General features: G+C 39.8%; 2 protein-coding genes across 3 annotated transcripts in view; one reads left to right on the top strand and one right to left on the bottom strand.

Moving 5' to 3' along the window:
* Positions 1-150: 150 nt before the first annotated feature.
* On the bottom strand, positions 151-7,214 carry LOC134193031 (nucleolar protein 11-like). Its single transcript, XM_062661813.1, has 22 exons — positions 7,094-7,214; positions 6,919-7,026; positions 6,135-6,188; positions 5,895-6,046; positions 5,621-5,690; positions 5,475-5,567; positions 5,349-5,415; positions 5,145-5,245; positions 5,017-5,089; positions 4,851-4,957; positions 4,677-4,798; positions 4,565-4,622; positions 4,444-4,500; positions 4,274-4,378; positions 3,726-3,862; positions 3,619-3,658; positions 3,478-3,557; positions 3,354-3,416; positions 2,494-2,572; positions 2,255-2,353; positions 555-662; positions 151-479 (listed from the first exon to the last, which is right to left on the bottom strand). Exons 1-22 carry the CDS (start codon positions 7,205-7,207, stop codon positions 360-362), a joined length of 2,007 nt encoding a protein of 668 aa, XP_062517797.1. The 5' UTR covers positions 7,208-7,214; the 3' UTR covers positions 151-359.
* Positions 7,215-7,291: 77 nt separating this feature from the next.
* The window catches only part of LOC134192737 (sodium-dependent neutral amino acid transporter B(0)AT3-like), a 5,502-nt gene continuing 21 nt past the window's right edge, over positions 7,292-12,772 (top strand). The window contains exons 1-9 of one of the 2 annotated variants that reach the window (XM_062661483.1): positions 7,292-7,380; positions 7,484-7,624; positions 8,257-8,590; positions 8,686-8,830; positions 9,323-9,433; positions 10,375-10,623; positions 11,807-12,174; positions 12,242-12,398; positions 12,455-12,772. The exon at positions 12,455-12,772 is cut by the window's right edge and continues 21 nt beyond it. In XM_062661483.1, coding sequence (XP_062517467.1) covers positions 7,522-7,624; positions 8,257-8,590; positions 8,686-8,830; positions 9,323-9,433; positions 10,375-10,623; positions 11,807-12,174; positions 12,242-12,398; positions 12,455-12,688 — 1,701 coding nt within the window. In that variant the 5' untranslated portion in view covers positions 7,292-7,380; positions 7,484-7,521 and the 3' untranslated portion in view covers positions 12,689-12,772. Of the gene's footprint in view, positions 7,381-7,400; positions 7,625-8,256; positions 8,591-8,685; positions 8,831-9,322; positions 9,434-10,374; positions 10,624-11,806; positions 12,175-12,241; positions 12,399-12,454 lie in introns of those variants that run through there. The other variant, XM_062661482.1, reaches the window with a different exon arrangement.

Below are 12,772 nucleotides of genomic sequence, written 5' to 3'. Positions count from 1 at the left end.
TATATCTTTAATATCAATAAGCAGATTAAAAGCAAACATAAACATATGATATTTAAATACATGTACTTTGTTTACTACAAAATTTTTATTGCCGTTGCAGCTGTTAGTGGTAGAGTCAGTGTTGCACATAATACTGTACTAAAGCCATGATGTACTGTGTATTACACTGCATTTATGGTCGGTACACCGAGGCCACGTCATTTTGTACACGCTGAACCGTGCCAAACAATTAGCCCCGCCCTAATCCTTTACTGTGTACTAAATTTGTATGTTACTGCAGCAATGAAATATTTTCTAACACATTAGCATGGGTAAGACACTATGTTATTAGTATAGATATAGAAGACATTATGGTATCATTATACATCCAATAGCTCGACAGTGTATTGACTGCTGTAAGTTCGCTTTTCAACAGCTCTTAACTCAACAATATTCCGAAGCAATTGATCAACACGATTCAGTTGTTCCGAGAATTGAACCTACACACAAGATCAGACACACCAGTGAACCCTCCTAAACGTAGATACACTGTACTTACAGTTGTATTTGCTTACCTGTCGTGAAACGGTTTTGTACAGTTTCACTAGTAATTTGTTGGCCTCGGGATCTAATATGAGGTGGGCAAAGTGAGCGTCGATCAAGAAAGAAATCCAGTCAGTTGCCTAGTAGGAAGGAACAAAGATTATTGTCGTAGAATCATATAGGACAGTGTTATCTGTCTGTTCTTCTGTTTGTCTGTGTATCTGTCTGTTTGCTATTTGTCTGTCTCTCTGTCTCTCTGTTTGTCTGTGTGCCTGCCTGTTTGCCTGTGTGTCTGTCTGTTTGCTATTTGTCTGTGTTTTTGTCTGTCTGCCTCTCTGTTTGTCTGTGTGTCTGTCTGTTTGCTATTTGTCTGTGTCTGTCTGTCTTTCTTTTTGTCTGTGTGTCTGTCTGTTTGCTATTTGTCTGTCTCTCTGTTTGTCTGTGTGTCTGTCTGTTTGCTATTTGTCTGTGTGTTTGTCTGTCTGCCTCTCTGTTTGTCTGTGTGTCTGTCTGTTTGCTATTTGTCTGTCTATCTCTTTGTCTGTGTGTCTGTCTGTTTGCTATTTTGTTTGTCTGTCTCTCTGTTTGTCTGTGTGTCTGTCTGTTTGCTATCTGTGTCTGTCTGTCTCTCTGTTTGTCTCTGTCTCTCTGTGTTTGCTATTTTGTCTGTGTGTCTGTCTGTTTGCTATTTGTCTGTCTGTCTGTCTTTCTGTTTGTCTGTGTGTCTGTCTGTTTGCTATTTTGTTGGTCTGTCTCTCAGTTGGCCTGTGTGTCTGTCTGTTTGCTATTTCGTCTGTCTGTCTGTCTCTCTGTTTGTCTGTGTGTCTGTCTGTTTGCTATTTGTCTGTCTCTCTGTTTGTCTGTGTGTCTGTCTGTTTGCTACTTGTCTGTGTGTCTGTCTCTCTGTTTGTCTGTGTGTCTGTCGGTTTGCTATTTTCTCTGCTGTCTCTCAGTTTGCCTGTGTGTCTGTCTCTCTATTTGTCTGTTTTCTATGTGTCTGTCTGTTTACTAATGCTAATGTTGATCTGTTGTTTCAAACTCTGAGAATAGGTGAATATCCTATGTATGTATGACAAAACAGCTTGGGACTCCCAATTTCTGTATCATTCATATGCATTGATTAAAATTTCTTGTTACCGGAACTGTGAAACACTAGGGTGCAGTAGTAAAGATGGTCACGTGATGTACGGCCGACCGACTAGATGACTTGCTCTTCCCACTGCGTAACATGTGACCAAATTAAAATTTGCGATAACTTTGTATTGCAATATGCATGTGCATACCACTTTCCTATTCCATTCTTAATTAAAAACCAACATACCGTAAACCAAGAAATTTCGGTGGCGTAAAATTTCGGTAAATGTACCTCGTGAAAATTCCGTTTCAGTTAGTGATTTATTTTTGATAAATCTCCTTGGAATCTCGAGATTCCTGGCTGGATGCACAGTACACTAGAACTATGAGCGCGCGTGCACACACACACACACACACACACACACACACACATACACACACACACATACACACACACACACACACACACACACACACACACACACACACACACACACTTGTATATTAGTAGATAATAGAGATTTACTTCATAGGCCATACTAAAATTACCAAAAACAAATTGCCACCAAAAATTTCTTGGTTTACAGTAGTGGGATTATACAAAAATAAATTAATTTGGTCTACCAAAGCTATTGCCTAATTAAATTAATCAACTCACATCTGCCTGTGATATTTGTATTTCATTATGGCCTGTAGTGTTCTCGATAGGAAGCTGAGACGTCTTCTTCAATATACCCGATAGCAACTTTATCATCCTCTACAGAGTACACATAATATGTACTAAACGCTACATAAATTGTACAGTGTAGTCTCACTAGACACGCCTCTTTCTTTTTTGCAAATGGGCGTGGTTAGTGAGACTACATAAATTTATTGTCAAGAAATGCAATATCATACCAAGACTTGTGAGTATGGAAGTAACTTCAGGCTACTCTGAGTCATGAAGTCGTCCCTCGGTTTCCCAAGGATCAAATTGCTGGTGTAATGTTAAGGTATACAATAGTATTGAGACATTCTGATTTTATGCAACTTTACCACAAGCGATTTATGAGCGCTCGCTTGTGCATGCATACAGTCACACAATCTCTTTCACTCATACACGTACACCATACATACATACACATACAGCATACATACATACACATACAGCATACATACATACATGTACAGCATACATACATACATGTACAGCATACATACATACATGTACAGCATACATACATACATACATACACGTACAGCATATATACATACACGTACAGCATACATACATACACGTACGTACAGCATACATACACGTATAGCAACATACATACATGTACTGCATACATACATACACGTACAGCATACATACATACACGTACAGCATACACATACGTACAGCATACATACATACATGTACAGCATACATACATACACGTACAGCATACATACATACACGTACGTACAGCATACATACACGTACAGCATACATACATACACGTACAGCATACATACATACACGTACAGCATACATACATACATGCACAGCATACATACATACACGTACAGCATACACATACGTACAGCATACATACATACATGTACAGCATACATATATACACGTACGTACAGCATACATACACGTACAGCATACATACATACACGTACAGCATACATACATGTACAGCATACATAGTATACATACATGTACATACATACACATGTACAGCATACATACACGTACATACGTACATACAACTTGCACATATGGATACAACAAATCTTGTTGACCTAACGATTTTCCCTTAGATGTTTCTACAGTAACCGTTTCGTCAAGGCTACGAGATTAGTAGCAAATATGAAACGAGTGTTATTGCCACAAACAGTATACAATTGTACCTCAATACGTATTCAAGACATCGAATGAGAGCCACTTCATCAATGTCTTCAAATTGTAGTAACACAGTAGTCACAATGGCCTACGCACACATTCACGTAAGTTCAAGTTTGTGACATTCGGATAGCCAAATCGGAGCTTACAGCATCGTCATGCTTGATGGCAAGCAACAGTAAATCCTGACTGCATAAACCAAATACGTGTATATGTACAATTTGATTCGTCGAGTTGACAATCGGCTGCTGTGTACCTTGATGGTATCGAGAAGTGCTCGATCATATCCAGAATGGACTCACGAGGCCAAAGCTTAGAATCACACTTGCAACGAAACACTGTCTGCATCAACATGTATTGACCTTCTGTCAAATGCAGCCGCTCCGCTTCAGTCTACAAAGACAACAACAGCACCCATGATATACAGTGTTCTGCCCAGGATTTTCGGAGTGGTGGTCGGGCTGCATGAAGGGGCGTGGTTTATTCTGACAAGAAAGCGCCAACAGACTGTATCGCACTGTTTTTGGTCTATGATCTGAAAGAGTAGACTAAGAAAGCTGCAACTTCAGTCAAGAGTCGAGGAACTATGTTGCCCAGTCTCACGTTTATGCTATGGCATGGTTAAACGTTGGCCATCCATTGGAGCAAGTAAGCCACTAGCTAAACTATATACCACTGGTGGTCTGAACATGTGGAGTAATGGTCAGTGTTTGTCGAGTGATGGTTGCGCCCGACCACCTCCGACCACCGTGGACAGCACCCTGGATATACGACCGTCCGTCCGTAGCTGGACCACCCAGTTACCTCTTCTTCACAAGGTCCTCTAACACTCTTTCTCTTTTTCGTCGATGTTTCTGACTGCTTCATACCCGCTGCATATTTTGTATCAAAGGATTTATCATCTGGGGTCTGCAGTCAACAGTTAGGTAATACATAACGCACAACAATCTGTCAACAAACAACTACATGTATACCTTCTCACAATCAAACAGCTCTTCATACCATTTTTTCACACAAAGTCGCTCCATTTTCTACATTTACAGATACATAATTGTATATCATGTACCCAAATTCGACACAAGTTTTCGGGTTTACTTCACTACCGGCAGTCAGCCATACTGCGCCTGATATGGAAATCGGGGGTGTTACCAATCTAAACGAAAACCATCACAAGCATGAGTCATTACAACCGGATCGATTCCATTACTTCGTATCACCGCTACTCTGCTGACCAACGACTGACGCTAATGACGGAGACCGGATTTCACACCGACTTGTGAGAATGCTAGAGTTGCATAAAGCCACTAGGTTGCTCCCAATGAACACAATCTATCACACATCAGTATGAGTGGCTAGCAATACAAGCATTAGTGCAACCCACCTGGCACAGGTGCAAATCCCGACTATCGTCGTCTACCGTTTGTGGGCAGTCGAACAACGTCGACGCACTCACACAATTATGTTTCGTATCGATGATAGAGATATGACCTAGGACAGAGTCACAATGGGAACTACAAACCGCACTCGACACAGCAACGTGGGCACACATTTTGATAAGTCGGTCGAATCTTCTACAGCCAATACAGCATATCTAGAGTATCCTAACGAGCACACGTCAGCCTAGAACAAAAGGCCAAAATTACTAGTGCACGACTCTGTATTCAATTACGCCGACTTTGTCTACACTGCACGATTCTACGAATCGACTAATCTGTAACGGCCTCGAAAAGCTACCATCAGCAGAAAGAAACTGACACCATAATGTTGAATCACTCCCTAGAAAAAGGCAATAGAAAACTGCACCGAGTGTGTCTCAAACAACAAACACAATGTTACAAAAACCGGCTATCACATCACAGAGAGTGGGAATAATGCTTACACACAGACGTCAACTGCAGTCTGCCGTCTTCACAACACAAACAAATACTTTGAAATTGTGATAAATCCTACAACGAAAAAGTCTACATTCGAGTTGATTACATTATCATCCGATCTCGATTTGTACCAGTGGTATAGCGACGACGGTTTCTACCCACAGCGTGCAGACTGAATCGGTGGCATGATAAACGGACAATAGGAGGGTACCAGTGCGAGACTTCTAAACACTCTCAATCATTCGATATGCCACGGAAAGGCGGCGAGTTATCGAACCTTAACTGTGACCACGACGGCAACAAAATCGTCAATCTGCCATTCGCAAGCACATGACGCCAGAAGCAAACTGCAAAGCAATGATGCATAGAAACAGACAGACAGGCAGTCAGACAGACAGACAGGCAGACAGACAGATAGATAGACAGACAGACAGACAGACACACAGACAGACAAGCAGAGAGACACAGACAGGCAGATAAACAGACAGACAGACAGACAGACAGACAGACACAAGGGATGATCGATGATGTTGAGACTCGTCATACATTACCAGTCATATTTTGACTGCCGTCGAGATTGCTGGTGTCTTGTCGATCTGGTGCTTGCACATTGACTTAGAAACTTCACCGTGCCAGTCACTAAGACAACTAGAGGTTCGGTGATACTACGAACTGCATGTATGTTGAACACTGGAATGGAAGTCTACAAATAGAAGAAAGGGGTCTGTACTTACACACAACAGTGTATCATGCTATAGTGTCAACAATGAACATGCATGAATGTTGCTTACAAGAGAAACTTGACGAGGCAATGAAGTTGCATCAGGTGACCAACACAAAATAGCCTAGATTCAAACAACAAGTTCTCAGTTCTGGTGCTCATGTAGATCGTGTGAGCAGAAGTAGCAACTAAATTAATGTGTATATTTATAAAAATGTGTCAGGAAAGACAGATAGACAGACAGACAGACAGACAGATAGACAGACACACAGATAGACAGATAAACAGACAGACAGACAGACATCTGTTCTTTGTTCGTCTGTCAGTCTGTCTGTTTGCATGTATGTATGCATATATGTCTGTTTGTCTGTCTGTATGTTTGGAAAAAATGTTATTTGACAGACAGTCAGACAAACAGACAGACATACATACAGACAAACAGACAGACATACATACATACATGCAAACAGACAGACATACATACAGACAAACAGACAGACAAACAGACAGTTGCTTAGTTGTGTTGAATGTAGATTTTAATGTTGAAAATATATGTATTGAACAGACAGACAGACAAACAGGCAGACAAACAGGCAGACAAACAGACAGACAGACAAGTAGACAGACAAACAGACCGTTGCTTAGTTGTGTTGACTGTAGATTTTAATGTTGAAAATATATGTATTGAATAGACAGCCGTACAGACAAACAGACAGACATAAATACAGACAAACAGACAGATATACATACAGACAAACAGACAGACAAACAGACAGACATACATATATACATGCAAACAGACAAACTGACAGACGAACAAAGAACAGATGTCCAACGTGCTAAAGCGCGCTAACTCGATCGTCTCTGACAGTGTAGTAACAGTCTCCGCAGCAGACAGTAGCTGCTGTCAGTGAACTGTCCATGTCTACAGCCCAAGCAGCAGTGCATCTCTGATCTACAACCTAAAAAACAAACAACAACACCAAACAGTTATGAACCACGTGATCATTCAAGCGGTTAGATTCACACATTTAGGACTTCTACTTCGCGTTTACTCGTTACGACTACGAATTCGTCTGTAAAGCCTTTGGATATTCCAAGAAAGGCTTTGCTTGCCGTCGATTTGCAAAGAACGGAAGGCATATCGACAGTGGACGACATTTTGAAATCAACTGGTTCGCCGTCATGGTGACGGCTTTCACATTTTATTGAAAATATATTTGGTATGTTTAGTATTGTGTCTTAGCAGTAATTGTGCGTATAAACTCGGTACAAGCTGCACTGGAATCGAGCTGCCGCACGCAGGTGGCTGCGAGGTAGGTAAGATTAAGTCACGTGACCTTGCGGATGTAGGCATGGAATTGGTGACTATTTCGTCGAATGTCGACTCTGACATGACTGACGTTTCTTCTGCTGAAGAAAAGCATGAAGAAAAAGCACCGGAATCTGCAGGCGTGATGTGGGACAATAAGATGCAATACATCTTGTCGATGGTTGGCTTTGCAGTTGGTGTAGGGAACGTTTGGCGTTTTCCTTATTTGTGTCAGAAGTACGGCGGAGGTTAGGAGGAGGACAGTTGTATGTGTGGTTTTCTTGTTTGTCCGTTAAAGTTTCTCTGCTTCAGCTGCAGCTGAGCACCTTTTGTGTGTGTGTGTGTGTGTGTGTGTGTGTGTGTGTGTGTGCATGCGTTTTTGTGCATTTGTTGTGTGTTTGTCGATTTGTTTGTGTTACTTTGTGTTTGTGCATTTGTTTGTGTGTGTTTGTATGTTGTCTATTGGTATTTTGTGTTTGTTTGTTTGTTTTTGTTTGTGTGTGCATTTGTTTGTACTTGCATATATTTTTTTATTTCTTTATTTCTTTATCATTTTATTTATATATATATATATTGTATGTTGGTGTTTGTGCATTTGTTTGCATGTTTGTGTGTTGTTATTTGTTGTTGTTTTATGTATTTGTTTGTTTGTTTGTGTGTGTGCACATTGTCTATTTATGTGCTTGTTTATTTGTTTGCTTCTTTGTGTGCATTAGTTTGTGTATGTGTGTTTGTACATTATTAATTAATTAATTTATTTATGTATGTATGTATTAGTTGTTTGCTTGTTTTTGTTTGTTAATGCATTATTTATTTATTTATTATTTATATTTATTTATTTACTTGTTTGTCTGTGTATAAACTTGTTGTTCTATTCTAGGCGCTTTTCTCATTCCCTATATCATTATGCTTTTTATCGAGGGTCTTCCTCTGTTCTACTTGGAACTCTCTCTTGGTCACAGATTCCATTCTGGAACCGTCAACACATGGCGTCAAGTCGCTCCCGCATTTGCAGGGCTCGGAATCGCTATGGGCATAACATCATACATCACACAATTGTATTACATTATTGTGATGGTCTGGAGTCTCTTTTATCTCTTTAATTCATTCCACGATCCGCTGCCTTGGATGACTTGCAGTGACGTGCATGGAACGACAGAATTCAACGGCACCACAGTGAATGTATCCGAAATTTGCAACAATGGCAGCACAAAGTAAAGACATTGTGTAATTGTGGTAATTATAATGGTAGACCGAATTAGAGTTTAAGCTTTTTTGTTATTGATTTCTGTGCCATTTTTCTGTGTAGGTTTTACTGGTACAACACGGCCGTGCAGGCATCGTCCGATATTGAACATCCCGGGAAGATGATATGGCAATTGACTCTTTGTCTTCTTCTGTCGTGGGTCGTTCTCTTTATTTGCCTGATAAAGGGCATCAAATCGACAGGCAAAGTAATACATGAAATCATTTGCAACTTGCGTAACAAATAATAATCCACATTACACAGCGGCGTAGGGATTTGGTTGAGGGGGCACACATTTGCCTACGGGGCGTGACATGGCAAACAAGGCTAGATGTGTTATTCATATATATGCAATGGAGCATGCTACACAGCAAAAAACAGTAAACGACCATTAGCACTAGTACTACAGCATGTCATGTCAGTGTTATCAGTTTCTATGTCTGTCATTCCTCGGTGTTAGCAGGTCACTCGACGTGTACGTACATGAATACATCTTGGACAAAATCAAACTTATTGAAAATGGTGGAGGGGCATGTGCCCCTTTGCCCCACCTGCTTTGTATGCCTATGGACGTAGTGTGAGGTTGACACTTTTATGTTAGCAGTTTTATATTAATAATTTACTGCATAAATTGGTTTTGTTCTGCCGCTTTTCAGTATTGTAGAGTATGTCATCGTGTTTACATATTTATTTGATGCAGGCTGTCTACTTTACTGCTACTTTTCCGTATGTTGTGCTGCTGATTCTGTTCTTTCGTGGCGTCACGCTAACTGGAGCCGGAGAAGGCGTTGCATTTCTCTTCACTCCTGATGTAAGAATTCTAATTTAATCGTCTGGTTGACTGTGTCCAGTGTTCTACTTGTTTTTGTTTATTTTGTGGTGGTTGTTAATAGAAAGTGCTAGCACAGTACTTATGCAGCGTTGACGTAATACAATCATATACTTATGTTTGAGACAAATTACTAACCCAACTGTTGGAGACTTTGGTTGAGATTGTTGACTGTGGAGAGAAATGTTGCATTGCCTAGGCTTACACAGAGTACTGTACAACAGAAACGTAGATACAAAAACAATTTATTGTGTATCTTGTCTGAATAAACACCAGGGGCGCTTATTAAATTAAAACAATTTTTAGAGTTGATTTGTGCCCTGAATAAAAGCCTTGGGCGCTTATTCAAACGGAGGCAGTTGTTACCTTAATCAAAAAAAAGGACATCTTTAGTTAACTACACAGAATGAACTCTACACACTAACCATACCTGTCGAACAGCTCTCTGCCACTCTAACGTTTGCAACTCTGAAATTTGCCACCTTGATGTCTTGTTTCCACCCTGATCTTGTCCCCCACCCCACCCCATCCCCACCCCGGAACTACCAAATAAGTAAGTTGATAATAGTACATCAAAATAAGTTGATTCAGTCTTTGCCAAGTTACTTTACAACAGCTGGTGCAAACTGTGCACATGAGAAGGGGCGCTTATTTGGGTAGGGGCGCTTAAATCTAATATTTTGTGTTGTCAAATTGTTTTGCGTTTGATTTACCACCTCTGGGACAGCAATACGGACAGTTACTTATTTGGACTTTTATGGTATTTTTATTTGGGTAATTAATTAAATAGATATTTTCAAAGTAATACCTTGGGTTGTTTAGTGCACGAGAAATTAGTTAATCTGGAGCAGTTTTATATCAATACTTTATGTGTAATTTATTTAGGCAATATTATTATACAATTATATGTTGCTGCTGTTTAGTGGTCTATCTTGTATGACCCTATTGTATGGCTCGAAGCCGCGGCTCAGATTCTCTATTCTCTTGGTGTTGGATTTGGATGTCTGATTACGTACACGAGTTACTCGGATCCAGGCAAGCGGCCTACTCCACTGAAGGACACATTGTTGGTTGCGTTCATAAACTGCGGAACGTCAGTCTTTGCTTCCATTGTCATCTTTGCTATTCTTGGATTTAAAGTGCACAAACACAAGCATGAGAGTATTCAAGATGTGAGCGGTGCAGTTTGTTTTGCAAACTTCAGGGCACAACACGCTTGTGTTTGCTTGTAATAAATGTATAAATAAACAAAATAGACAATTAAATACAAAAATTAATTAATTTTAATTTTAATTTTAATTTAATTAATAGTAAAAATTAAAAATTAATTAATTTTTAACTTAACCTTAATTTAATTAATAATAAAAATTAAAAATTTAATTAATTGATTAGCAATTAAAACACACAATTAAATTTAATTAATTAGTTATTTATTTGTTGATTGATGTTGTATTTATGCTTATGTTTCCTTGTTTATTTGATCTAGTATTTATGTATTTCATTTGTTTGGTTATTTATATATATTCATTTAAAATTAATTAATTGTATATTTATTGATTGACCTTGTTTATGCCTGTGTTTGCTTGTTTATTTGATTGTGTGCTTACTTTTTCTAAAAAATTGTATTTATTTGTTTATTTCTTTATTTATACATTTATTTACAAATTTAATTAATTGTGTATTTATTATCGGTTTCACTTCGCTGTGTGAATGCCGGCCGAACCGAACCGAACCGTGCTGAGTTTGCCCACTTCAAGGTGACATTCCAGCACGGTTTGGTTCGGTTTGGTTATGTAGTGCCTGTCAAAACGGAGACGACGTTGATGTCTATACTCGGTGCTTCTCCTCGATATTTCCCCAGACTGTTCTAGTGCCAGCGAGAAGTAAGCTCAGACAGCTTGTTCCATGACGACGTCTGTATCTAGCGTGTGCACCAAGAGACACGCCTACTAAAACTCGGGTGGATCGCTTTGTCAGAACGTCGTGTGAACAAGGGCTGGCTCGCTTTATTAGCCCGGGCTGGCTCGGCTCGGCTCGGCTCGGCTCGGCCCAGTTTGGAACTGTGCTCGTGTGAATGGGGTATAAGTCAGTCAGTCAGTTTGTTTGGTCAATTGTTTGTTCATTTATTTATTGTTTATTTCATAAATTTATTTATTAATTTTGTTTATGTATTACTCTTTATTTATTAATTAAGCAATTTGTACATGTGTGTGATTTATTCATATTTATTAAGTATTTTATTATCTCAATGAGTTGAGCAACTGTGACGTCTGCTACATAAATATCAACCAGCTACGTGTTCACTAAATCATAATACTGTCAGTGTTTTGTGTTGATTTTGGTTTCATTATTTAGGTAGCCAGTGGTCCAGGACTGGCATTTATCGCGTTCTCTGAAGCACTCGGTCAGATGCCTGGTGGTCCATTTTGGTCCGTGCTGTTTTTTCTGATGCTCGTGATGTTGGCATTGGACAGCATGTTTGGGCAGATCGAGGTTCCTCTTACCGACTTGCTTAGCGAACTCGGTCACATGTGGCCATTTCGGACGAAATGGCGGATCTTAACGATTCTATCTGTCGTCGGACTGCTTCTAGGTCTGGTTTTTGTGATACAGTCTGGTTACTATACGTTTCAGTTGTTCAATACGTATTCGGTGAGTCTGCCATTGCTTGGTATTGCTCTGTGTGAGTGTATTACCGTTTGTTGGATTTACGGTGTCGAGAGGTTGGTTTTTGCTTTGTTGTTGTGTTCCCTTTCTACACAAATTGTATGTGTGGTGTCTACTTGTTAGATTCCGAAATGATATGGAAGTCATTACGGGCAAACTTCCGCACATGATTTGGGTGTATGTGTGGAAGTACGTGTGTCCCATTGTGATATTGTGTATTCTCGTCGGCAGCATCATCAAGCAAGGAATCCATCCCCTCACCTACCACATCTATCACAATGCAAGTTTGTCATTTCTAGACAATGGATGCTTTGTGACTGTCTCTGTGTACTGTAGTATATCGAGTCGGCCGATGGCAAGTACCCATCTTGGTCTCTCTTCTGTGCTTCGTTCATCATTCTTGTAGCCATCGGGCCTGTGCCGATTGGAGTGGCTTGGTTCTATATACGAAGATGGAGAACAAGAAGTGTGTATTCTTTGAAGAAACGCTATGATTTACGAACAGAAAAGCAAACAGCTAATTCTGCCGATATGCGATCGTACTCTTCAGTGGACGAAGACAGACTGTGATAATTTATTTACTGACTGTCATGGCTGTGTATGTAGGTCATGAATTCTGCACACGTTTTTTGTGTTTGATGATAATATGTATAG

This window comes from Corticium candelabrum, chromosome 17 (genome assembly GCF_963422355.1).
Source record: "Corticium candelabrum chromosome 17, ooCorCand1.1, whole genome shotgun sequence".
NCBI classification, from domain to species: domain Eukaryota; kingdom Metazoa; phylum Porifera; class Homoscleromorpha; order Homosclerophorida; family Plakinidae; genus Corticium; species Corticium candelabrum.
Note: the sequence above shows the minus strand (reverse complement) of the source record. Positions and strands in the feature narration are given on the sequence as shown.